Here is a 24,477-nt window from a genome sequence, read left to right as displayed (position 1 = left end):
AACATTCTTTCATCCTATACAACATCCTATCTAAATTTTTTTATTTATTTTTTTTGGGGGGGGGTTTGTCAAATTGAACCAAGTAGGGTCCGTCAAATTTTTTTTGCCCAAAATTGGGCTATTTTGAACCCAGCAGTTTTAAGAGTGCACATTTCAGGCTTTGCATGTGCAAAAGTTGCCACGCAACAATTCTGAAGTGTTGAAACTCAAAAGTAGGTTCAAGCAGGCAGTCTCGCGGGCCCCCGCGAACAAGCTCGTAGTAATCAACAGCATTAAGCGTGCTCATTATTGCCCCGGAATCATTCCAGTCATCAGTGAAGCGTGTTTGGACAACACGCGTTGATGGTTGCTGGTCACGTGGCGTTGATTGCTTTGGCGCGGGATCTCGTTGCCGATAAGGCGGATTGTCAAGAAGCTACGAGGGGCCCCGCGCGCCCTCGTCCGTGAGCTCGCCACTAATTGCTGCTGTCGTTTTTAGTGGGCCAACGCTGGCTAATTAAAAGCAATGGAGACCCTGGCCCCGTCCTCCGTGTTTTCAATTTAGACACATGCGTGACTACATTTTTGGGGGTAAGTTAATAAGATTGCGCTAAGTTGTGGTAAATGCTATTTTAAAGTAACGTTAGTAGTATAGTTTTATAGGAGTGAATCAGTAAATCTGCTGTCAAGGTTATTTTAGTTAACTAAAACTAAGGAAAAATAAAATAAAAAATCTTTAAAACTAAAATGCTTTAAAAAAAGAAAAGAAAACTGAATGTACGTTTTATGTTTACAAAACTATAACAAAAATGTCCTTCGTTTTAGTCTTTGGTCATTAATTTAATGCATGATCCTTTTGGGGATGATTTTAAATGTGATTATAAGTACATTTGTTTTGATATTACCGGAACAAGGTAAAAAGAAAGTGTCGCACATAAGTGACGTCATCCCGCAGCAGCCAATAGAAACGCACCTTCAGATGACGTTGCTCCCATGGTGTTTTCTAAATATTGTCCTCAATTATATATACATATATATATATTTATTTAAAAAAATAATACTGAAAAAAAGTAAACTAAAAGTAAGCATTTAAGTAACTAAAACTAATAAAAACTAACAGAACCACACTGAAAACTAATTAAAACTAACTCAACGTAAAAAACCCAAAATGAAATAAAAACTAACGAACTATAATAACCCTGACTTCACCATATTTTTTTGTACCAGCGCAAATTTGTTTGAAAATTACTTGTTTATTTTCATATCTGTCACAGAGTATCATATAAAATATTGTACAACATGATCACAAAAATAAATCTTTCCTTTCCACCATATTTTTTTTTTGCAATAAATATTTCCTAGCTTCAAAAAGATGCTGCAAAGTTGTTAAAAGTGTCTTTGTTCTTTGTCGAGGGGCGGCGCCCTCAATTTGGCGCCGAGAGGTCTTTCTTGGGGTTCTTTGTCACCGTGCGGTGGTCACGACAGTTGTCGGGCCGTCGTCAGCAGGCGGATGCAGTACAGGTTGAGCACCAGCAGAATCAGGACCAAGCAGACCAGGATCTTCTGGACCCGCGTGCACGTGTTCAAGCTCTGCTCCAGTCGGGAGTTGGACGCCGCCAATCGCAGCAGCTGGCGGGAGAGGGAAAAAAAAGGAGACTTACGGGATTTAGAAAAAAAACCTGAACAGGACAGGACGCTCCAGGTCACGCACGTCTGTTAGTAGCGCGCAGAGTTGGCGAGCATTTAGCTTAGCACAGACTGAGAAAGCAGTGGACTGCAACGCCAGTTTGCGTTTCAACTGCATTCCAGGAAGCGGAAAAAAAATGGCCAAATTGTGCTAAGGAACAAGAATCATGTCCTGCATGTAAGTCAATTAGAAGCGAGTTTATCAGGGCCTCCACTCGGCTCTGATATTGATGTGCAAAATCCATCAAATCAGGGAGATCTTTGAAAAGACGTTTGGAGGGAGTCAAGTCACACGGCCTCGCGCGTCCGCACGCTAAGCTGAAGGCGAAAGGTGAACATCGGCAAACTGGAACTTGCGGCTTCTTCCCAAGAAAGCTGCCAGAAAGACGTCAATCAGACGATACTTACTAAGTTGTCATTCGGAGCCCGGTGGCCAATCTGTGGAACATGCGACGGAAAAATACAAACAAACAGTCACGTTTTGGTACCTTCAAATTGGAAATGCAAAGCCTGTCAAACTTTGTTTTGTTTTGTTTTATGGTGGAGAAGTCCACAAAAGTCATAACATTAGGTACACTTTCACAAGCTGATACATAAATAATGGCTTAGCAAAGATAATAATGCTAAATTTTGATTGACACAGTCAGTGATCATCACCTTATTAACTCGACAGATGTTTTTTTTTTTTTTTTTCTCCTTGTCTTATGATAACCACATTTCAGGAAATGGAACTTAATACAATCTGTCATTTGTTATTTATAGTTAAGGATCAGTAAACATTAGATTTTGTTTTAATTATCAATAGTAGTAAATTCATTTTTACTAGATAAGAATTGTACTTTGCCAGCAAAGAATTAATAATTATGACATAATGCGCCAAGTATTAAAAAAAAATCTTTAATTTACTTATTGTAATTTATTTTTCTTGAATTAATTAATTTGAATTTACTTACAATTTTATATCAATTTTTAGTTATGGGTGAGTATCGATACCAGTTATCATTGTGACTATTTTACGTTCAGGAACAAGAAATTTGAAATTAGAAGAATAGAAAATTGTCATTACTTATACAATTTTTAAGGAAAAATGCAATGTTGGAATATATACTGTAGGTCTAACATTTTCTGTCATTGTTTTTGTTTTGTTTTTTTGGGGGGGGTTAAGGTTTCTTCAAAAAGGTCTGCCTTCATTTTCTCTTTTTCTTAGTGGCATTAACAGTTGGGTACTTACAAAAAAATGGTACTTCTTGAGGTGTGGAAGGTGCCTTGCTCAAGGGCACCTTGACAGTAGCCAGAAGGCAGACTAACATTTTTCCTATTACGGTACTTCTCAATTTTGCCATATATCTGCAGCAAGACTTGAACTGTGACCCTCTGGTTTGAAAGTCCAAATCCTTACAAATGAGCTTTTAGCATTGAGCGACATAGTCGAAGTACGAGAGTACCCATATCATATTTTTACTGTATATAAGAGTATTTACCGCTATGTTGATATCCTTGCTGCTTCCTAGATCGCCGCCCTCCCTTTGAGGCATCACTGCTGGTTTGACGCTTTCGACAACATGACAGCGCAACCTGCATGACCAAAAAATAAAAATAAATACTTGAATGACACAATACATGAGAATGAATACAAGAACAAATCGTAGGACTACAAACAGCACCTGTGCTCCATGATTTTGGGTTTTTGCACTTCTTTCCAAAACTGCGCCAGCTCTTGAGTTCCGACGTTGTCCATCTCGGCCGCCATCACCAAGAAGCGATCCTGGGGGGACGCCTGAGACCCTGGGCAGAAACGCAAGCAAACCTTTTAAAGTGGGAAGGTCTGAAGAGGCAGCGGATGTCTTTTTCTGCCGCTGTGGGCCCGTCAATCAAAACAACACGAAGGTTCGTTGATGTCGTCTGGCGTCGTGGGACTTGCCCTCACTTCAACGGAACAGAAATGACTTAAGAAGGGCACGCGATGAGATCATTTGGGAAGCGTTCCGTAAACTTGCAAGAGTACCTCCATGCAGGGACACGACTATTTCGATTGAGGCGCCGGGTTCACAGGTGCTGCTGCTCGGCTTCACCCGGTACTTCTCCGGCGCGGTGGTCCGAACCTGTGCAGGCACAATCCATTAGAACCAGAACCGTTTTGTGACGAGTTAATGACATGAAAGCAGATGGAGAATCATGAGCGCAACCGCTAGTAACAAAAATAGCACTCGATAGTATTGTACTGCGTAAAAATACACAGTAATAAAAGCAAAAGAATTTGGTTTTTACTGTACAGTCAAACTTCGGTTTTCAAATGCTTCTGTTCTCGACCAGAAAATTTGAGAATTTTACGTCTCAGAACTCGTCCAAAAAAATCGTCTCTCGACCAAATTGAAAAAAGCCGAGCGTACCTGAACGCGACTCGCTCGGGAGCCGAGCTAACTCCAATGCCCAGGATGCTTCCTCCGGAGCACATTTGTGTTCAAAGTTCGTTCGGAGCAGACCTGTTCATTGTTATTTACGCAAATCTGACTGTTCTATTTTTTTTAGTTTTGCATCGTGTATTAGCCCCTAATCATGGGTTCAAAGAAAGCAAGCGCATTTTGTTTCTTTCAACATTTTAGATGGGATATCTTCTATTAAAATAAAACAGTGTCTATTTCTACCCTTTTCTATTTATGGTAAAATAGTAAAATAGTAAAAAAAAAAAAAAAAAAAGTTTTTCAGACTTTGAACGGATTAAAATTATTTACATTAATTATAATGGGAAAAATTGTTTTGGATTTCGAACAATTTGCTTTTGGAACAGCCTTCTAGAACGGATTATGTTCGAAAACCGACGTTTGATTGTAATTCAATGGACATTGTGATGCGCTTTCTGGTACGTGCAACTTGGCCACCAGGAGGCAGTATAACATACACAAAACGCACGTATGGGTGACACAGGAGTGGACTTTCACTCCCACAGAAAAAAAAAAAAAATCCGCGTAATCCTTTTTTGCATGAATAATCCGCTAACGGCATGCGCTCACCTTAAAGGCCAACGGGTTTTTCGTCACATTGCTCAGGATAATGAGGCTTTTCTTCTCTGCATCTCCACAACCAAAACTGAGCTCGTCTGCCGGGCTGCAAAATGAGGGAAGAAAAAATAAATAAAATTGCATCATACAAATAAAGATTGGAAAGGCTGTTGGCTGTGTTTGGACTCATTCAAGAGAGTTTAATATCGGTCGTGCTGACATACAACAAAGGAGAGATATATTATATTATATTATGCCGGCATTGTCGTATTATCATCGCCGTCCATTCGAATTGTGGTATCACAACAACACAATCTCACTCGCCGCAATATTCATATAAGAAAACAGGTCACGCAGTAAGCATAGTCAACAATATGAATTCATTCTGGCTCACTTTAATTGGATGCACTGCATTAATGCAGTTTTATATACTGTATAGTGATTAGGGGTGTTAAAAAAAATCGATTCGGCGATATATCGCGATACTACATCGCGCGATTCTCGAATCGATTCAATAATTGGCAGAATCGATTTTTTTTTTTTTTTTTAGGATTCACACCTTGAGCATGGAAGGATGTTATATGAACGGAACATTAAGCCTTAATATTTTATTTTAATGCTGTTCAAACATGAAACAGATTACAACCTCTATAAGACTGAAATTTCAGATAAATAAATAATACATTTTCATATAAATCTTACACTCTACAAGCTTACTGATTAGTATTTTCTAAATTTGAATGAAAAAAATCGCAACAATCGACTTATAAATTCGTATCGGGATTAATCGGTATCGAATCGAATCGTGACCTGTGAATCGTGATACGAATCGAATCGTCAGGTACTTGGCAATTCACACCCCTAATAGTGATGAATTGTTTGAAAGCGCTGCAATAAATAAAGATGACTTGACTTAATTTGCATAAAATGCCAATAAGAGCGAAGGATGGATTTTTTTTCGTTTTTTTTTTCCTTTGGCTCTTCAGGGTCTTTTTTTTCCCCCCAACAAGCACCAAAAAAGGAAGTAACATTAATGCTTCTAAAGTAAAAAAAAAAAATACCACTGAGCCCATACAATTAACAATTCAAGTCATTTTTTTTTTTTGAGAAAAATATGACTCGTCGCATAAAATTCAAACTGCCATCAAGGATTGAATCATTTATATGAGATGTCAGCGTACAACAACCAATGCTCAGTTCAGCGATTGATTATATCAAAGAGTTAAGCTTTTTCTCTGCCTTTTTTGGGGACACATCCCAAAAGAATGTTGAAGTGAAAATGATACTTTGGAACCTCAAAAAAAAATTTGACCCAAATTTGCTTTGTACTATAATTCAGTTTAAACTCATGAAATCTCAGTTTGAAGGATTAAGACACAGTGTGCTTGCTTTTTTTTTTTTTTATTCCAAAAGGCGGCACAGTGAGAAAGTGAGAAGAGCAGGCTGAACAGGGGAGTTGCTTTTAACGCCCTACCGGTGGAGTGACGCTTGAGAATGTCGCCCGTTAACCTTTGCCTGCAAATCAAACGTTTAGTAGCCCGACCGCCACTGCGGAATGGAAATTGTCCCGCCTTACAGGTTCCGCTATGTTCAGAATTGTGGTTGCACAACTGCATTGAGTATATAGTGAAAGTGGTTTGTAAAAAGTTGCCCGTCTCAAATATCCAGTCACGTCATTCAAGCAACAGCTCACTCAGTCAGCGACGCCCTTTTACAGGAATTACAAACCATTATCTGATGAAGAGAGGAAAGAGCTCATTTGGGAAACTCTTGTGACAAGACGCCCACACTGTCATTATCTTATAAACACACAAACAATGCTGTAAAACACTTTACTGCACTCTGAATGGGGGAAATACATCAAATACATCCTCTGACTTATGTCAAGGCAGCTTTTAGTGCATTTAGTGGAAGAGGAACTGCTGCATATTTTCTTCTTTTTGGTGTCTGTGTGTTATTTGCCCAGAGTACTAAAAATGAATCTCAAAAGTTGAGCGCGGCTTGGGCGAAACAGGCGATCAAAGCGACCCCCCCGAGCCCGCCACTCTCTGGGGAAGCCCCCGGCCTTGAATTCAAAAGTAACACGGCTCAGAAACACGGGCGCATTTAAGGCTTATTGCAACGCGTTTTATTGGCGTGATTCGCAGCCTTGAGCCGTCACGGCTCTCACATCAAAGCGGCGACGCGCTGGGAAACAGACCTTGACGGCCTGCGCCGACAAATAGATGCTCATCTGGCAATTTCAGGACACCTGGCCAATTACGCCGACAGGAAGTAGAAATGGAAGTGAAGAGTTTGGTGGGATTTTGTTTTTTTTCTGCACTGTGTAGCTCAAAACATCCCAAGCCAAGTAGAAATAGGCAAGATTGCAGTTTTGATTGAGTATTAGGGCTTCTGAGAGGGAATCGATGATTTCTGTTCGGAGACTCCCTTCTACTCAATGAACAATTGATCGGTGGCACCACTAATTCCCGCCCTCACACGCAGCCAAATCAATTGAGCCATAAAAAGGTACCAACAAGTCAATAACGGCTCATGATAACGTGTAAAACGTCTTTGAATTTTACATGGAGCTTCTTCTCTTAAATGTATTACTGCAGTGTCTTGCTTTTGAGTGGCAGGAAGTGGAGGAGCTCGCTACTAAGAGGGGGGCGAGATGGTTATTTTGGTAGAAACCGGGTCTTGATGCTATCCTGGGAAGAAGAGACTTACCACAATGTTTTTAGTGCATCGTTCAAGTTGCTGGCATGTGATTTTATTCAACTATTTCCTAGACTTTTGGATTGTGAAGTACAAATCAAGCTCCATCCACTAATGAATGGAATACAGGAAGTATGTTTTTCCACCACTAAATTACAGAGAATACGCATTTATGAATGTTAACTCATTTGCTCCCAAAAACGTATAAATACGTTCTATTTTAAATATTGCCATGGTCCCAGAAACGTATTTATATGTTTTTTTTTAACGTTTGTTTTTTATGATGCAGTCTCTAAACTGAAGAGGTCACTTAAAGCAATTGCAGTTATTACAAAAAATGGCCAGCAGGTGGAAGCAGAGTATAAGAGATCAACCATGTTGCAACAAGCTCTTTTCTCCAGTTTTTTAAACAGGTTTGTGAATAATGATGAAACTTAGCTATATTCTAATGCTAATTGCTGCAAAACAGAAACATATAAAAAATCTACTTCCCCCCCCCCCAATGATTTTCCTTTGGTAGGTTCCATGATTTGATCATTTTGTGGGCCTTGCAAAATCAGTCAAAATCCAGTGAAACCGCCGGGAGCGAAGGAATTAATGCGTTAATGGGGAAAGTCAACGCCAAAATTTTCTTTACAATATCTTCTATGCAGCCCCAATAGTCTTAACACGATATTTGGATTAACACTGTGTTTGTCGAATACAGGTTCAGGAGCAAAATCCACCCATTTTTATCCATCTCAGTGGGCGGCCATTTTGCCATCATAGTGCTTTTAAGGGCTCAGTTCATGACCAATCGGGGATCACCTGTTTTCTGACGCTGATCCATGATTGGTCATTAGCTGAGTTCTAAGCATCTGTGATAGAGAAAAACTGGTGAATTTCGCATTCCACTAACACGGTATTAAATCACAATTTCATGTTTAGACAAGTGGGGCAGCACCTTTTACTTGTTTTTACCATTTGTCTGCCTTTTTTTTTTTTTTTTTTTGTCAGCCCGTTGCATCAGAATTGTAACATAATCTGGACGGCACTTGCACGTCATTTGTCTTGCACTGTTGTGTTGAAATTGTGGCCGTCTATACGTCACCCCAGACTGCATTGAATGTTCCGATTGCGAGATGCAGTGCCAGTGTGAAGGTTCACTCTGGCGACAATATCCTGCTTCATTGGGTTCAGTAGAACGGCAACAGATGTATGATCTCTTATGGCTCAATGCAGCAGTAAATCAACTTTAATAGCTTTCTACACAAAGTCGTCTGTCACTCCAGATTTTTCTTCCAATCCCAAATTCTTTTTGGGTCTGTGCTGAAATACGGAATAGTCCTCGCAGACTACATCCGCACTTCTTCCTCTCGAAATACTGAGGTAAAGTTTCCCACGCCGTTTCAGCTGTGCTGGCAGTGTTGTGGTCAAAATGCCCACCGGGACATTTGGTGTTGTTTTCATTATGAAGGTCATACCAGCCACGTGTTGACGTGTATGACAAACTAGCAATTAGTTACGGCATCTGTTAGTGTGCAGGCCACTAATTGTGAAATAACACGGTGATGCAAATGCGGGGGAGAAATATTTCGGTTGTGTAACTGAGGGCAGTGAGTACCTGATGTCCAATAAGGTGCCTTTGAATGTGGTCAGAGGCTTCCTGGCTCCTTTGATGCGGCTCTCTCCCTTTTCGTTGTCTTCCAGGAAATTCACCTGCAAAGAAAATGGGACTCTTAATGAAAAAGGAAACACAGACCAGCAACAACCTTGTAGCATTGCGCAACCCCTGGCCTCCACGTGTGGTTGACCTATCAGATAATGAAAGGCAATCATTGCGTCAGTAATGCTTTCTTGGAAACTCCCCCCTTGAAGGCCCCTGACCCTTGTTCTCATTTAAGGGAAGCATAGACGAACAAACAGCATGTCCATTGAAGAATGCAGAACTAAGATAAGCCTCAGACTTGTGACTTGGAAGAGGGAAAGACAAAACGCATAAAGTGACGGCAGGAGAAAGCCGATGATGGGAGGTTTGGTTGTTGGCCGCTTGGTTGGTCACGTGGGGTCAGGGAAGTGTTTATTGCGTTCACGTGGTTGGGATGGGTAAGCAAAGGTGCGAGGACTCCGCATGTGATGGGAAAATGAGTGACTCACAGGGGAAGTGTGTGTGTGATTCATGCAACTTGAAATTATTGTTTACAGAAAAATGAAAACATTGCGATAACCAGCTGCTAAGAAAAAACTCAATTTATTCATTGTTATCATTTTAAAGTGCAAACTGGACAAATTACAACAGGAATTTAAAAAAAAAAAAAAAAAAAAAAGAGTAGATTAAATTGAACACATTCCTGTGTTAGTGAAATTTCCGATAATCAAAATTAATTATTAGGATGATCAAAGGCTGCCATATTTGTAAAACCAATACAAATTCCAATTACATTTCATAACAAAGAAAATAAATCAAAATCATAATAAAATAATTAATCAAAATAAAACCAATTACAAATAAAGAGGATGATTTGCACATATTGTTTGCTTGAAATTTGTGGAACATATCAGGCGGATGAAATCATAACGTGCATCGACTGTGCATTTTGATCAGGGACAAGGTAGGAATCGCAACACGATTCGTGCTCATCAGCATTGGGGCCGAGGCACCGAGGGCGTTTGTTTTGAGGCTTTGCCTCCGAGGCGTTTGGGTTTAATTTAGTGCTCCCCACTTCTGACTTGGTCTTACTGTTTTAAAACAGTAACTCATTTAGTACTTTTATGGGACATTTAAGGGAGAAATATTGAGGAATGCTTGATTGGAGTGATGGTTGGTGTTGACATGGGTGAGTGCCTTTTGGTGAAAAAAAATAATTAAAAAACAGGCTTAAAAGTCCTGTAGCCTTCATCTCTTCATGAAAAAGTCAGAAACGTCTCTTTGTTGAAATGGTGAAACGCTGAAATGTAGAGGGTCAAATAGAAATGTCGCGTCCAAGATGGAGTCAAAGGGGCTGACAGTGATGGCGCCCACACGAGCACACCTGCCTTGGCAGCCCGCAGAAATCTTCCGCAGTGTGAACGCCGTATGTGGGTGCAGTGATCCGATGCTGCATCACCACCTCCAGCCCTTGTTTCAAAAAAGAGAGAGAGGCAATTAGGTTCCAAGTCATCAGGTCGCATGCCGTCGGGATCCCACACAATCTCCCGTCTTGAAGAAGGACAGATGGTAGGCGAGAGCTCTTTCAGCCAGGCTGGTATATGAGAGCGTACGACAGCCACGGCAAGTGTTTTTTTCCTTCTTACTTTTCCACCAACAGGAAACAGGATATTGTAAAACTTCCTCTGTGCTACAATGAATTATTTGAATGTGAAGGGGGAAAAAAAGCACAGGCAAATGACACACACTCGCCTGTATGCAGTGACATCAAACTACTTACAGAACTGAGACCTGGCTTTAATTTGATCAGGGTTTACCTGATCTGAAGAACCAGACTAGGGTCTCGGATTCATCTTGGACCCGATTCCATTTAAGTCGGGAATTCTGATTTATTTTTAAGACTTTACAAGCTTTCATCTGGTCTTGGTCTTGACTTGGTCTTTTCTAATCAAAGGCTTACTCTTGACTTAGTCTTAACTTAAGTGTTGGTAACATCTGAAAGTAGTACACTTGAATTTGGGCTATAATCCTCAAAGTCGTGGTTTAAATTTCAAGTCCTCAAAACCTTGGTCTTACCAAGCATTGGTCTTGACGTGTTCTTAGTCCTCAAGGTCTTGGTCTTAACCCTGTCTCAATGTCTCTCAACTCCTGTCTCAATGCCTTAAAACCTTGGTCTTGAACTGGTCTTGGCACCTCAATTTTGGTCTTAACGCCGTCTCAATGCCTCAAAGTGTTGGCTTAAACTCGGTCAGAAGCCCTCAAAACCACAGTCTTGACTTGGCTTCGGCCAATCAAAGTGTTGGGTCTGAACTCTGTCTTAACACTTCACGTTTTCTCTTGGCTTTAACCCCTCAAAGTGTTGGTCTTAGCTCTGTCTAAACGCCTCAAAGTAGTACTCTTGACTTGGTCACTATTCGCTAAAGTCACGGTCTTGGTCTTACCCCGGGTTTTCACCGGATGCGGTTGCGGTGCGGTTGCGGTGCGGTCCGGCGACGCAAGCAATTAGATTCCATTCATTCGAATGGTGCAGTTTACACCGCTTGCGGGTGCGTTGCGTGTCGACTGCGTCTCAGCTGCGGCGTGCCGCAAGCCTTCCGCAAGGATAGACCTATTTTCTATTTTTGCCGGACGCCGCAGCGGTAGGCCTCCGGCAAATGACAAGCTAGCACAAAACACATCGAGCGGGACAGGAAGACCGAGGCAGTTTCAAAATAAATTTCCGGTTACCTTTCAGAATAAAACACTCGCCAGCTCCTATTTCGCAAGTTTTTCAGCAAAACGTGACGTGGGCGTCGCCGGGCCATGTGCTCATTCACGGTTTAGACACCAGCGAACATGGACGAGGAGAGGTTTATATTGGAGGTGGAAAACCACAAAATAATATATGACACGGCACATCCTTTTTATAAGGACTGTAATGTATTGTGAGTTTGATGTTCGCGATTGCTTGTTGTGCCCGTCGCGCTTGCCGTACTGAGCGGCAGCCGGACGCGGAAGACAGAAATAAAGAGTGGACCCGCACTGACCCGACTCTCGTTATTAATATACTTTACAAGGACAACAAAAAAAGGATGTTGCATGGAATCTCATAGCAGAAGAAGAAGAAAAGGTTCAATCAAAAGAAGTCCACCTCTCTTTCTGCTTCTCTGTTGAGCAGACTTTCTGTATGTTTGTCGTTGTGAAATGCCACATGATCTCGCGCGCGCGGTCCCGCGAGACACGTTGGGAAGTGGGTGGCGACGGAGCTGCCGGACCGCAGCTGTGCGGAGCCGGTGTGGATTGACAAAAAAATTGCCCCGTCCGGAGCACGCAGTCAAGACGCACCGCACCGCAACCGCACCGCAACCGCATCCGGTGAAAACCCGGGGTTAACCCTGTCTCAACGTCTCTCATCTCTGTCTCAGGCTCTCAAAACCTTGGTCTTGGCACCCCAGAGTCTTGGTCTTAAAGGTGTATTCAAGGATCTTCTCAAAAAGTAGAAGCCAAACGTCCGCTTAGTCACTTTTTAAAAAATGCGCATGGGAGACTTCCTATCGTCCGCCGCGGGCGGGTGCGCATGCTCAGCTAATAACGAGCACGCACGAGGTCGTTACGGCAGATTGATTGACGGAATTGAGAACCAATTGTTACGATGATCCACCCGGAAGACGGAGCGACAAAAGATCCTTGAATACACCTTAAACTCCATCTCAATAACCTCAAAATGTTGGCTTTAACTCCATCAGCCAATAAGTCCCTCAGCCAATCACAGAGTTGGCCTTAGTGTCAAGATCTGAAAACCTGGTCGAAAACGAGGTTTACTCACTGTACTTTCATGCAAATGTAACCCAGTCGTATGGAAATTGGCTGATCGTGAAATCCATCTCTTTCTGGTGCAAGGAAGAAGGCCAACTTCAGTTTTCACAGCACATATATATAAAGCATACTTTTCAATGAGGCTAATGACTACCGATTTACATCTCTCTTTGCTTAACTCAATCTGTTGTGCATGATCAACATGGTATTACTCTACAATGCTTTCACTTGTTTATCTGGAATTCAAAGGTTGTGGGATTTTATGTTTCCAGCGGCTACGGTTTCAGTTAACCACAAGCGATGTTGGCGGCCAGCAGAAATAGTTGCCGTGCTTGGAGGCGCGTATAAATGTGGGTCAAGCCCAAGTTGACGTGGCCCTCAACACCGAGCCGCATGAAATAAGCCCAGTGCAAATAGAACATCAAATGGTTGTGAGATAGTGATGAACTTTCTGCCCGGCCATCAATTTCATGCAGGCTTATTTTGCACACAGCGAGCTGCAAGAGAAACTAAATAGATTCTGAGAGTGGTGGCTAGTGAGCTGCAGTCCGAACTGCAACAATGCTGAATGAAGTACAGTGAGGTCACAATGTGGAGGATGTGGACGGAGGACGGACACGTATTCCCTCTAAAGCCATTAAGTTTAGTGGACATCCAGTTCTGGGGGTTGGCCATACAGTATTAGATCAGACTTGACTGGCCCGTACAAGTACGGATGTGAGACAGCGAGAAAAGCTTTGACATCGATACAATCAAAGACGTTGAAAGTCACCTTCATGAGTGGGAGCTTCCAAATCAGAATATTACAGTCAGAGAGAGAGTTGATTACACGCTGTAATCCTGGACTCACAACTTTGAATATGTTAGAGATGAAAGATTATCCAGCATCTTTGGAAACATTAACTATGAGAACAACCACATACTAGACTGTATTTCCTCAAATAGTGACTGCGTCTCTTGTCTACAAGATGCCCCGATTAGCCAAAACCAATGCACACTGCTTTAAAATAGAAACCCTCTTTTACCATCAGAAACAAAAATGTTACTATAAAATGAAGTCAGTCCAGACACAATTGTGTACATTTGAACTCTGTTGCTAACCAAAACAGCATCACCTACCAAGGCTCGTAAAAAGTTTCTCATACTGTAGAAATCAAAGTGTGGAGAGTAACTGCAAATGAGTTTTCCAAACAGGACTGATATGATATTAAGTTATTAACTTATGTGGAAATGGCATCATTGACAATTAGTGGTCCAGTAGACTCTATTATTATTATTATTATTATTATTACTATGCATCAGCCACGATTTGTGCTAAGATGGCAGGTGAAGGAGAGACGAGATACCTTTTTGGGTTTGGTAGCAACTTCGGAGTTGAAGCTGGACTCGAGGCCATCTTTGCTATCCTGCACGCTCTCTTTGCTCTCAATCTCTTTGCTCTCGCTCTCGTCCTCGCTGGCGATTGGTCCGTTGTCGCTGATGGGCGTCTGGAAGTCATCGTCGGGGAGGGGAGGGTAGCTGTACTTGAACGGGTCCTGGAATGGGCCCGCAGAGAGCTCGTGTCAACAGGTCAAGTTGTTTTGGAGGCACGCGGTCAATGAAGTATTGAGCGAGTCATCTATAAATCGAAATAAATACAAATACAAAGGTGAAATACAACGTACCATTCCACCCATGTGCGGCGGCAGGTACTCCGGGTCGATGTACGACTGGAGTTCCGATCTAGATGCAAATTTAAGCTTGCTGATGGCCTCCGGACCCAGCCACGTTTTCACAATTTTCCATGCGGCTGGATGAGGGAGACAGAGGAAGAGAGAGAGAGGCAGGTAGATTTCAGGAAGAGAAAGTCGAAATCAAAATGTCACTGCGACGCGGGGGCCGACTATCTCACCATTCATGATCCAAGGCATCTCCACAATAATCATCTTGGCTGAAATCACACAATAATTCAATTTGAGTTCAATACAGAAAAAGGGGATGGGATGAACGGAAAAAAAGAAAGAAAAGTTTTTGGGTCATGGTTTTACTTACAGAGCAATTTGGGATAATATACTTTGAAGCAATTTATAACATACTTCACAAAGTCCATGTCCTGCAACAAAGTCAGACTTTAATCATCTTTGTATTTCTGTTTGGCATCATAAAAGCTTATCTTTGAATTAGCACATGTACACATTGACTTGTCTGAGAAGAGTAATTTTGCGTGCAAACCACAACAGTATTATCCTTGAATGTAGAAATAATTGTGGTACATTTGCCTTCATTAATGTGACATAATGCAGAAAGTCTTCATTTTTAGGAGAAAAATATATTTTTTTGTTTCTTTTAGGTTTGTGTGGGAATTTTGCCATTGACTTTTATCTTATGATGTTGTGTAAAATTTAACTTTACATAATTTTGTGTTTTCAGTGAGGGTCTAACACTTAAAATATAAATTATTGTATGTCTGCACATTGGGGCGTCCACTCAAATACACACTTTAGGTCAAACAAATTTGTTGTACTCTTGTCAGTTACCTCACATCCACTGTTTTGAGAAAATGTCATTTTGGGTGGACATTTTTGCAGAAACAATTTCACATTTTAGCTCATCTCCTGACGCTGTTACAACCACACGCACTTTATCGATTAATTACAAAAATAAACGGCGGAATAATCGACTTGGCTGCGAGCCCGAAGGAGCCCGTGATGGATGCTCAGCGTAGCGTTTCACGTTGACTGCAATCATCACGGCAACAGATTTATCAATAGAAGCAAGCCCTGCGCCCTGACTGGGCTCCATAATTGGCAGGAGTCCTCATTGCTATGCAGGCGACGCTCTCCTCGGCCTTAACAAGATCATACTGAGCAGCGACGCTCCGGCTCCCGCTGAGGCTCTGCTTTGCGATCGGATTTTCTAAACTCCTCATTTCGTATGCACGCTATACAGCCGTTTCTTCTGTTCCTCTTTCTATGCATCTTGCCGGTTCGGGCCTGAAACTCGTCTGTTCTGTCTGGAGAGCTGCGTGAGGAAGCTCACGTCTGTGTGACACGGCGCGTCCACGGATTAGAAAGCCCCCTTGAATTGACCAACGGGATTTAAAGGTTATTTTAATCTCCAAAGAGTAAAAGCACTGAGGAAAGTCAGTCCCTGCGAGTACAGAGCAGGCAATGAAATTACGACTTTACAGCATTTTACAAGCATGCACATTCTATATGACAAAGAAAACTTACAATATTTGTCAGGCCAGACTCGGACATGTCAAAAATGACTGTCAGTGGCATCCCAGGTTCTTTCTTGACATTTCGTTCCAGCCAGAAAGCCACATACTTTTTCTTGTCAATGATTGTTTTTGCATCCTTTATATGCAGTTTTACCTTAAACCAGACTGGGGAAGAGTAAGCAGAGGTCAACATTATTGTCAATGATTAGCATGTAATAGAATATCTTTGTTATTCCAACAGAAAGGGTGACAGGAAACAGCTCAGGTGTCCTACATACAGAGCTTGTTGCCCTCTTTGTCAAATCCATGGAGGAACACCGCCCCGGTCTCAAACATCCACCTGGGAATGGAGCTCTCCGAGAGATCTGAGGCGGAAAACAAGCCTGTTAGACAATTACTCGACAAATGTGGATCGTGTAAGGAAAGCTCAACACATTGCCTCAACTGCTTGAATGCACTGGTCGCCATCCTGATTTATTTTTTTTATTTTTTAAGGGGTGTGTAGCCTCAAGGTGTAGAGGAAAAGAACTAAAACTAGTCTGACAAGTTGCCTTCATTGTAATCACTGAGAACAAGTGTTTGATTTCAAGTTAAAATAACACTTATTTACGGACGACGAAAGGAGGAACGACATCAAACCTCTTGTCACTGATCTCTATATCGCATTCCCTTGAAACAACTGACAAATTTCATTTGCTGGATTAAAGACTTCCCAAGAACAAAGAAAACGGTCACGATATTTGAACAGCGAGTTTTGTTGTTAGAGGTGGCCCATTCATGATGTTTCACGCACAATGGCGCTCGTGTGTGTATGGGCTCAGCCCCGAGAAGCAGCGAGAAAGGCGCTGATCTGGCAACCACACACCCAGGCGACATCAACAGCTCCATTGACAGGGACAGTTGAACTTGAGCACTTGTTTGAGATCAGCTGCTGACGAATAAAGTTCAAACCACTGTGACATGGCATTTATGCTGTAATATGTGTATATGTTATGTTAATGCTGAAGGTTCTTGAGGACATGAATTAAGCGCACATACAGAAAGACAGCAATGATGTGACACCCTCTCACCGTTTACGCCATACTCTTTTCTCCATTGGAAACTCTCATCAATCATTTTTAAGGCGTCGTCCACCACGTAGAGTCGCCACATCAAGTAGCCTTCCACCAGGGAGTTGTCCTCCTGCAGTCTGTCCACATCTCTTTGGTCATATTTGTCTGATGAATCTGACATTTAAATGGACATTTGTAACTATACAAGCCGTGTTAGTGATCTGGCAGATAATGGACAAAGGTAATTGTGAACAAAGTGCTTCATGAAATATGTAGCATATGACTCCCATTGCACCGTAAGGTGGTGAGAAAATTACGGTATGTACTTGTGTACATCATTGTTCATCTTTTTATAGTCTTGCACTGGATGGCAAAAGGCACCAAAACATTTTTTTTTTTTTTTGGCTCAATAAAAGTGTGGCAAACGTGTAAAGCCAAGTGGCATCTTTCTATCAAAGGGGATATTTCAGTTTGAATACATTCACACTTAAATTAGTAGGAGCATGTGGTGGCTAAATGATTTAAGCTTTTTGTTCCGGTTCTCAAAGGTTCTATGTGTATTTAGAGTTACAGTATAGTAAATGCATTGCGGCCAGTATGTAGATGGAATGACGTAAGGGCGTGTGCATGGTCACTTTTAGCTGTTTATCTGAAGCTTTTTTGGACCCTTCGTAAAGTCATGATGCTATCACTATTGGTTTTCGTCCTGGTTACATCGTAGACACTTAAGTACGGATATTTCACATGTAATAGATGATCTGTGTATAAAAACAAGTGTAACATGTTGGTGGAAGGTGCGAGGCTAATGACAACTTCAAACACCATCACTGAAGTCCCTTTCTTACCTTTGAGGAATTCATTCTTGAATCTCTCTCTCGTCTTCTCAATTTTGTCTTCAATGCCCTGCCACATGCAAGAGTTTAGGGAAGTTTACACACACGTTTTAGAAGCAAAACAACATCGGCGACAGCGCTCCATCTTCACATTTCAGTATTAGAATACCTGATCTCCTTGGTGTTGTTCAAGTTCAGCCATGTTCAACTATCACCGGCGCCTTTCCTTCCCTTCTGATAGTTCCTCGTTAGCTCGATCGCTACCGAGCTCCAGTTAGGGTGAATCACTGTAAAGTGGGAAACTGACGGCCCGTCGAAGCCATTTTGGCTCAGCTCGTTGGCCACTCCTCTTTGCTTTGTTCTTGTTTTGTGATGGGTTAAAGGAAGGACGGAGTGTGTAGTGTTCGAGGATTTTTTTTTAGGAGTGAAATAAATCGCTTACGAGGCGCATACGTTTTAGCCCGGTCACGGAGGCTAAAGCGGTTAGCTTAAGCCGGTGAACGCACCGCTGTTGACAAAAATCAACTCCCACAATGCACTTCGACTGACGTAACGTGTTACTTCCGGGTTGGCGCGCGCTTTCGAGCGACACAAACCCGATAGAGTCAGTTCGACGTCTTTAAAAAATGTAAACACGCAAATTACATTTTAAATTTAGTAATAATTACATCACAAACGCAAGTTTGTCGTTTAAAAGCATCATGAAGGGTGTCAGTTCGACTTCGACCCAACTCTCGTTCCGTGGTAAGATAATCACGTATCATCACTGCTTAAGTGACAACCGAGTAACAAGCGAGTTGACGTTTCGTGGCTTTTCCTTCCAACCGGAGCAAGAAGTTTTCCTCCAGGCATCAGAAGGATCGGTTGTCATTAGCCACCAAAGCGCAGCACGCGTCGACGCCTTCATAAAGTCGAAAAGCGTCTTGTGCGGTCAGAGTAGGACCATCGCGCCGTGTGTCCTTGTGGCAAAAAAGAACAAGAAGTCTGTTTTTTTTCTGTATAAACTTTTCACTCTGAGTGGTGCAAACCAGCTGGAAACCTGCGTCGAGTTCTCCCTCCCTCTTAAGCCGAGTGGGGACGTTTACATCCTCCAGGGGCCCACAGTGTTGTGGACACATGCTGATGCTGTATTTCATGCATCAAGGGATTCAGGAGGGGTCAAACGGGTGCCCCTCCAGCTGTCCCACTGTCTTATCGGCGAGCTCCCCCTCCAAAAGAGACAAGTGTTCATACTGGGACAACAACAGTGCTCCACTCAACCAACAGTGGCCTATTTGCTTGGGACCGGTCACACCTTCGACGGTGCTGTGATTTTACCTCAACCTTATATTTGCATCACTAAGTGCATCTCTGTGCTGTCAGCCCAGCAAGCAGGCGATGCCGTGCGGTGCACTGTGGTTGCAGCCACTTCCAATCAGCGACTGGTTTATTTGGAGAATGGCGTGGTGGAGGACACGTGCGCGCTCCCGTTTGAAAGACCTGAAGATATACAGGTGGCCCACACTGGAAGAAATGGAGTCATCTTTGTTGTATCTTTCGACCAAGGCCATGTGTGTGCTGTATGGAAGGATACATTTCAAGTACGTATGAGCAGAATTGTATCCCTTCAAGATATCTAGTGTAGGGGTGGCCAAAACTGGCCATTGAGCTGAAGCCACTTTGGTGGTTTCCTCCTACATAATTTAAGAGAAGGCTTCAGCTCACTCATGACCCTTAATGAAGTGCTTTAGAAAAGAGTTTGATGGCTAATGATCCCATTGCCCAGCTTTTACTTTTAAACCTTGATGTTGCTTGTTTTATTTTAGTGTCTCATTGCAACATTGGTTTCAATTTCCCATCACTCTCAGCATTAACACACAGTTTGTCTGAAATGTCTTTTGCAGATCGCCGCCCAGTGGTCAAATGTGATCTCTGTGCATGTGGATGACTATCTTGGATGCGGTACAGAGCAGTTATTGTTGATTTTTAAGGATGGCTGTGTACCGGGGCAGCCGCTAGAACATTTTATTATTACTGACCTCTGCGGGATCACCTTTTCTGTAAGGAAAACCACTCATTCACTGCTAAAAGAGATGCGTGCATTTTTTCCCCTACAATTTATCACAGCTCCCAGTAGAGCTGAATGAGTTCAAAACAAACACTCAAAAAATGTCACTTCACTCGGTGTCTCAGTAATGTCAGAATGTTGCAATTTCAGCGTGGCGAGCACAGTGGCGCAATATCGAAGACGTCCCCTCCACCGGAGAACCACCTCCTCACAATTCAAGCTTTGGAGTCCAGACTGCAGGTGACATCTGAAAACACCGCTGAAGTTGCATCACAACATCACGTTTTCCAAACACTGACCCATGTCTTTTGACTTCCTCTGTCATGTGACTGTCATCTGTCTCTCAGAGCGGACTGAGTGCGCTGCAAGAGCTCCAAGGAGAAGTGAGAGTGAAGGACAGAGTTGTGCAGCAGTCGGTGCGAGCGCTCACTGATGTGGTCCGCCATCGACAGCCAAATCTCACACAGCCTGAGCAGGTACTCGTGTGCATAGGATGAGTTTTGTAGGGCTGTCATGGAATGCTTTTAGAGTCGATTATTATATTAATTATAGGAATGTTTGGTACCACTTTCTTTTTTTTTCAGACCGACACCAGGACGGGCACTCGTCTCTTTTTAGTAGTCGCCAGTGCCTAGTACTAATTTGGTACGTTAAATTAAAACAAAAGTGAAAAAAAAGACACATAGTGTATATCCCAACATAGCATTTAGAAAATCATAAAATTAATAGCAATTTTCAATTTTTTCCATTCAAGTGCCGATAATGTGAAATGAGACCATGTATCAGCCTGATCCGATACTTGGTAACTAGTCAGCCATCCCTAATTGAATAATCGGATTCAAAAAATAATTTCGTGTTCGATGTATTGCATAATCACTTTTTTTTTTTTTATTATTATTGTTAATTAACCAATGATTGTTGTTTATTTGGTATTGTTAAATGATAAATATCAAATATAATACAACTAAATAACAATTAAGACATGTCACACAAGAGTGAGCAATGTACAGTTTTCACCAACATTTTTTCAAACTGAGCTACTTCTTGGGTATTGATTAATGCGAAGGGCTACTAGTTTGGTATACACTCCTGAGGCTACTTCAGGTTTAACTTAAAGACTACACGGCAGTTACATGTTATTCATATTATGACTGCAAAACTGATTTTTGTAACACAGTGAACTTACTATCATTTTTTCCATAATTTATGATTTAGTTACTGGTTAGACCCGTATTATGTCAAAAAATAGGGGGGAAAAAATGCTGATTGTTGTTTTCCAAAGTAAAAACGGAGGACTGCAAATGTCTTTTTATTAAACACATAAGATAATACTTCTGCTTTCATGAAGGACCGTCAGAAATATTTACTGTTAAGGGGCCGAAATCAGAGGATTTATAGATATTAGATATTTTAACCAACCACCGTTCTGCGGCATGTTACTGGTACAGAGTCCGAGTGAGATTGTAGTCCCTCCCGCCTTCCCCTTTAAGTCATCCCACAAAGTCTTGATTAAAGCAACACTGGAGAAAATATCGATTCTTGCTTAAATGCAAGAGTCACCACTTGTTCATTGTCTTTTTGTTGACATCCAAACTTCAAAGCGCCATCGCCGTCAAGCCTGTCACACGCCTGTCGTTCGTCATTATCGTCTTTCTTTCCAGGAAGGGCTCGTCTCTCTTTGGGAGAGTGATGACGAGTCAAAGGACGAGGCCGCCGATGACAAGACCCGAGTCGTGCCAGCGGTGCCCTGCAGACCTCACGTTGACGAGCTGTGGCATCGCGTCGTCGACGGACGATTGGTGGTGGGAGTGGTGCTTGCTGCCGACAGCTCAGTGTAATTTAATTTCATCGTCAAATATGATCAAAGATATTTCGAGTTAATTATTGTTGTACTGTTTTAAATATTTTCAAGTACCAAAACCTATAGTACCTTATATATATATATATATATATATATATATATATATATATATATATATATATATATATATATATATATATATATATATATATATATATATATATATATATATATATACCTTTACCTATATACCTTTTTTTTTATACAGTATTTTGCCCAGTTTAACCTATAACAGTGGTGTCCAAACTACGGCCCGGGGGCCATTTGTGGCCCGCCGTCCATTTTTTAGTGGCCCGCGACATATGCTAAAAATGGCATTTGACTCAGTTCAAATAAAATAAAAACAAACATGTTTGGAGATGGACACAGTAAGAAGGGAGGGTGTCGAAAAACACAGATGCTATTAAAGGTTATTTTAGTTAACTGAAACTAACGAAGAAATTAAAATTCGAAGAACTATTTCGTTAACGAAATAAAATAAAAATGAAGATGCTTTAAAAAAAAAAAAAACTAACTGAAACTACATTTAATGTTTACAAAACGAACTAAAATAAAACTAACTATAATTATAGCAAAAATGTCATTTGTTTTCGTCTTTGGTAATTAATTTAATGCATGAGCCTTTGGGGATGATTTTAAATGTGATTTTTAGTAGATTTATTTTGATATAAACCGGAATAATGACGTCGCGCCCATCGTGTTTTTTAAATATTGCGCACAATTAATACACATTTAAAAAAAAAACTAAACCTAACACTGAAACTAACTAACCTAAAACTAAACATTTATTAAAGAACTAAAACGAATTAAAAAAAAAAAACTATCACCCTGAAAACTAAAACTAACTAAATTTAAAAAAATAAAATAAAAACTAAAATGAAAAATTCCAAAACTATAATAACCCTACTGCCATATTACAAATAAATTGGTTTATATACTGTAGCATTTTTTCTAACTATGCAAAAGCAGAAATAAATTATTTGTACAATTTTTAGGACTAACACAATTTCTCTTCATAACATTGTGTGGCCCTTGCGTCCTTCGGATTTTCTGTATGTGGCCCTCAAATGAAAAAGTTTGGACACCCCTGACCTATAATAATGGTAGCTGAAGTTGTAAAATAAACATAGCATAAGTCTTACTTGTTGATTGCCCGCAGTCTTATGTGAATATGAGCCAAATGCAGGTGGTTGTCATGGCAACACCTCCCCCCTCCCTCTTAAGTAACCTCACATTCTCCTTTTGTGGGAGCAATCTGATATCTCCCACCACCTGTTCCAGCACATGTAGAGAAAAAAGTGTTGCCTCAGGGGTCACTGCAATTTCTGATGTATTCTCACCATCTGGAATGTTGTTGTTAATCACCTACTTGTATTTCTTCACACACACATCTGCGCTACTGTCCCTATGATGTCAGCAATCCTTAGCGTTGCGCTATTTTTGTTCCAGACCAGCGGTCGGTACGAGCTTATCCATCTTGACAGAGGCGGGCCACGGCTCCACGCCCGCGGTCATCCAAACCCGAAGCCAAGTCTTGTGGCTCCCCGCGCTCGGCCCCTCACCCTCCGCCACCTCCTCCTCCTCCTCCTCCTCCTCGGCCGCCACCTTCCCAGAGCCGGCAGCCAAAAGAAGCAAGCGGCACGACGCGGGCGGCCCGAATGATCTCAACACGGCCAGACTCGCCGTGACTGCCGTGACCAGGCTGGCACCTCTGCTGAACTCCGGCCGTGTCAAATGCAATGTCATGCTCCATTACGCCCCGAGACGAGACGCTTCAGTCCCCGCCGGCGTGCCCACGCCGACTGTCCTGCATTGTGGTCAAGTCACTGTTGGCATCCACGCAGACTTCAAAACCCAACTGTTGAACAACCCCGAGCTCAAAACAGGTACATTGCAGTGCGGCTTCAGTTCACACTGAAAAGCAAACAAAACAACACCGTTCTAATTTATTTCCCATTTATGTGGAATTTAAAAACTTTAAATGCTGTGCGGAACCTTGACTTACAGTTTGCTCATCTAAAATTAACATGCCCCAAGGAAATGAATAAAAATACAATTAATCTCTCCAAACAGTCAGTCCGAGAAAGGCATTTACATATTTATTGAAAAAATACTTCCGATAAGATGAATGAACAAAGCCATTAAAAGTGGTGTTTTCATTGTGTAGTTTCTTTTTGTTCCATTTTCGCTCTCGCTAAAGTACCAGAATAACGTGTAATTGCACATCCACTACAGTAGATGGCAGTGGCGCTCATTGCCAGTGAGTGCGGAAGGAGTATTAGCTCATCTGCAGAGGTGTACTTCCAACAAATTTTCTTCTTCCTTTGAGGGGAGGAACAGAACAAAAACTAATCGAGAAGCACTGCATTAAGGAGATACTAATGATTGTTGTTGTGAAATGAAGACTTCATTCTTGGAAAATGAGAGCTTCTAATTGTCTTACAATTAACATTTTTTTGGAACGCGTCTTTCTTCTCATAAAATTAGTTTTAAAAATAGATATTTTGGATTTATTATTGTTAATTTACTGTTTATATTATGACTTAATTGCCATGAAATAACACCTTGTCATATTGAAATCAGTCTTGTAAAATGCCTTTGATTATTTTATATATCTATAAAAAGATAAATATAATTTTGAAGCTATACTCAGTTATAAGATTGCAACTTTTTACAAAAATAAGTCATGGTCGTAA

The 24,477-nt window shown here is 41.5% G+C and overlaps 2 protein-coding genes across 3 annotated transcripts in view; one reads left to right on the top strand and one right to left on the bottom strand.

Annotated features, from left to right (window-relative positions):
- Positions 1 to 1,212: 1,212 nt before the first annotated feature.
- On the bottom strand, positions 1,213 to 18,745 carry mospd2 (motile sperm domain containing 2). Of its 2 annotated transcripts, XM_077535918.1 has the most exons (16): positions 18,043 to 18,745; positions 17,886 to 17,943; positions 17,059 to 17,214; positions 16,267 to 16,353; positions 15,999 to 16,153; positions 14,818 to 14,878; positions 14,678 to 14,716; positions 14,451 to 14,575; positions 14,133 to 14,321; positions 8,968 to 9,062; positions 4,677 to 4,770; positions 3,671 to 3,767; positions 3,330 to 3,450; positions 3,147 to 3,240; positions 2,074 to 2,103; positions 1,213 to 1,608 (listed from the first exon to the last, which is right to left on the bottom strand). In XM_077535918.1, the coding sequence occupies exons 1-16, from the start codon at positions 18,073 to 18,075 to the stop codon at positions 1,456 to 1,458; spliced, it is 1,587 nt and encodes a 528-aa protein (XP_077392044.1). In that variant the 5' UTR covers positions 18,076 to 18,745; the 3' UTR covers positions 1,213 to 1,455. The 2 variants fall into 2 exon arrangements, with proteins under 2 accessions (XP_077392044.1, XP_077392045.1); XM_077535919.1 differs by lacking the exon at positions 2,074 to 2,103 and having other exon boundaries at positions 18,043 to 18,489.
- The window catches only part of fancb (FA complementation group B), a 19,473-nt gene continuing 13,153 nt past the window's right edge, over positions 18,158 to 24,477 (top strand). The window contains exons 1-6 of the mRNA XM_077535917.1: positions 18,158 to 19,453; positions 19,757 to 19,912; positions 20,071 to 20,160; positions 20,268 to 20,396; positions 21,582 to 21,754; positions 23,231 to 23,667. Coding sequence (XP_077392043.1) covers positions 18,575 to 19,453; positions 19,757 to 19,912; positions 20,071 to 20,160; positions 20,268 to 20,396; positions 21,582 to 21,754; positions 23,231 to 23,667 — 1,864 coding nt within the window. The 5' untranslated portion in view covers positions 18,158 to 18,574. The remainder of the gene's footprint in view (positions 19,454 to 19,756; positions 19,913 to 20,070; positions 20,161 to 20,267; positions 20,397 to 21,581; positions 21,755 to 23,230; positions 23,668 to 24,477) is intronic.

The sequence above is a fragment of the Festucalex cinctus genome, chromosome 11, assembly GCF_051991245.1.
Source record: "Festucalex cinctus isolate MCC-2025b chromosome 11, RoL_Fcin_1.0, whole genome shotgun sequence".
In the NCBI taxonomy this organism is placed as follows: Eukaryota; Metazoa; Chordata; class Actinopteri; order Syngnathiformes; family Syngnathidae; genus Festucalex; species Festucalex cinctus.
This window is presented reverse-complemented; position numbering and strand designations above follow the sequence as displayed.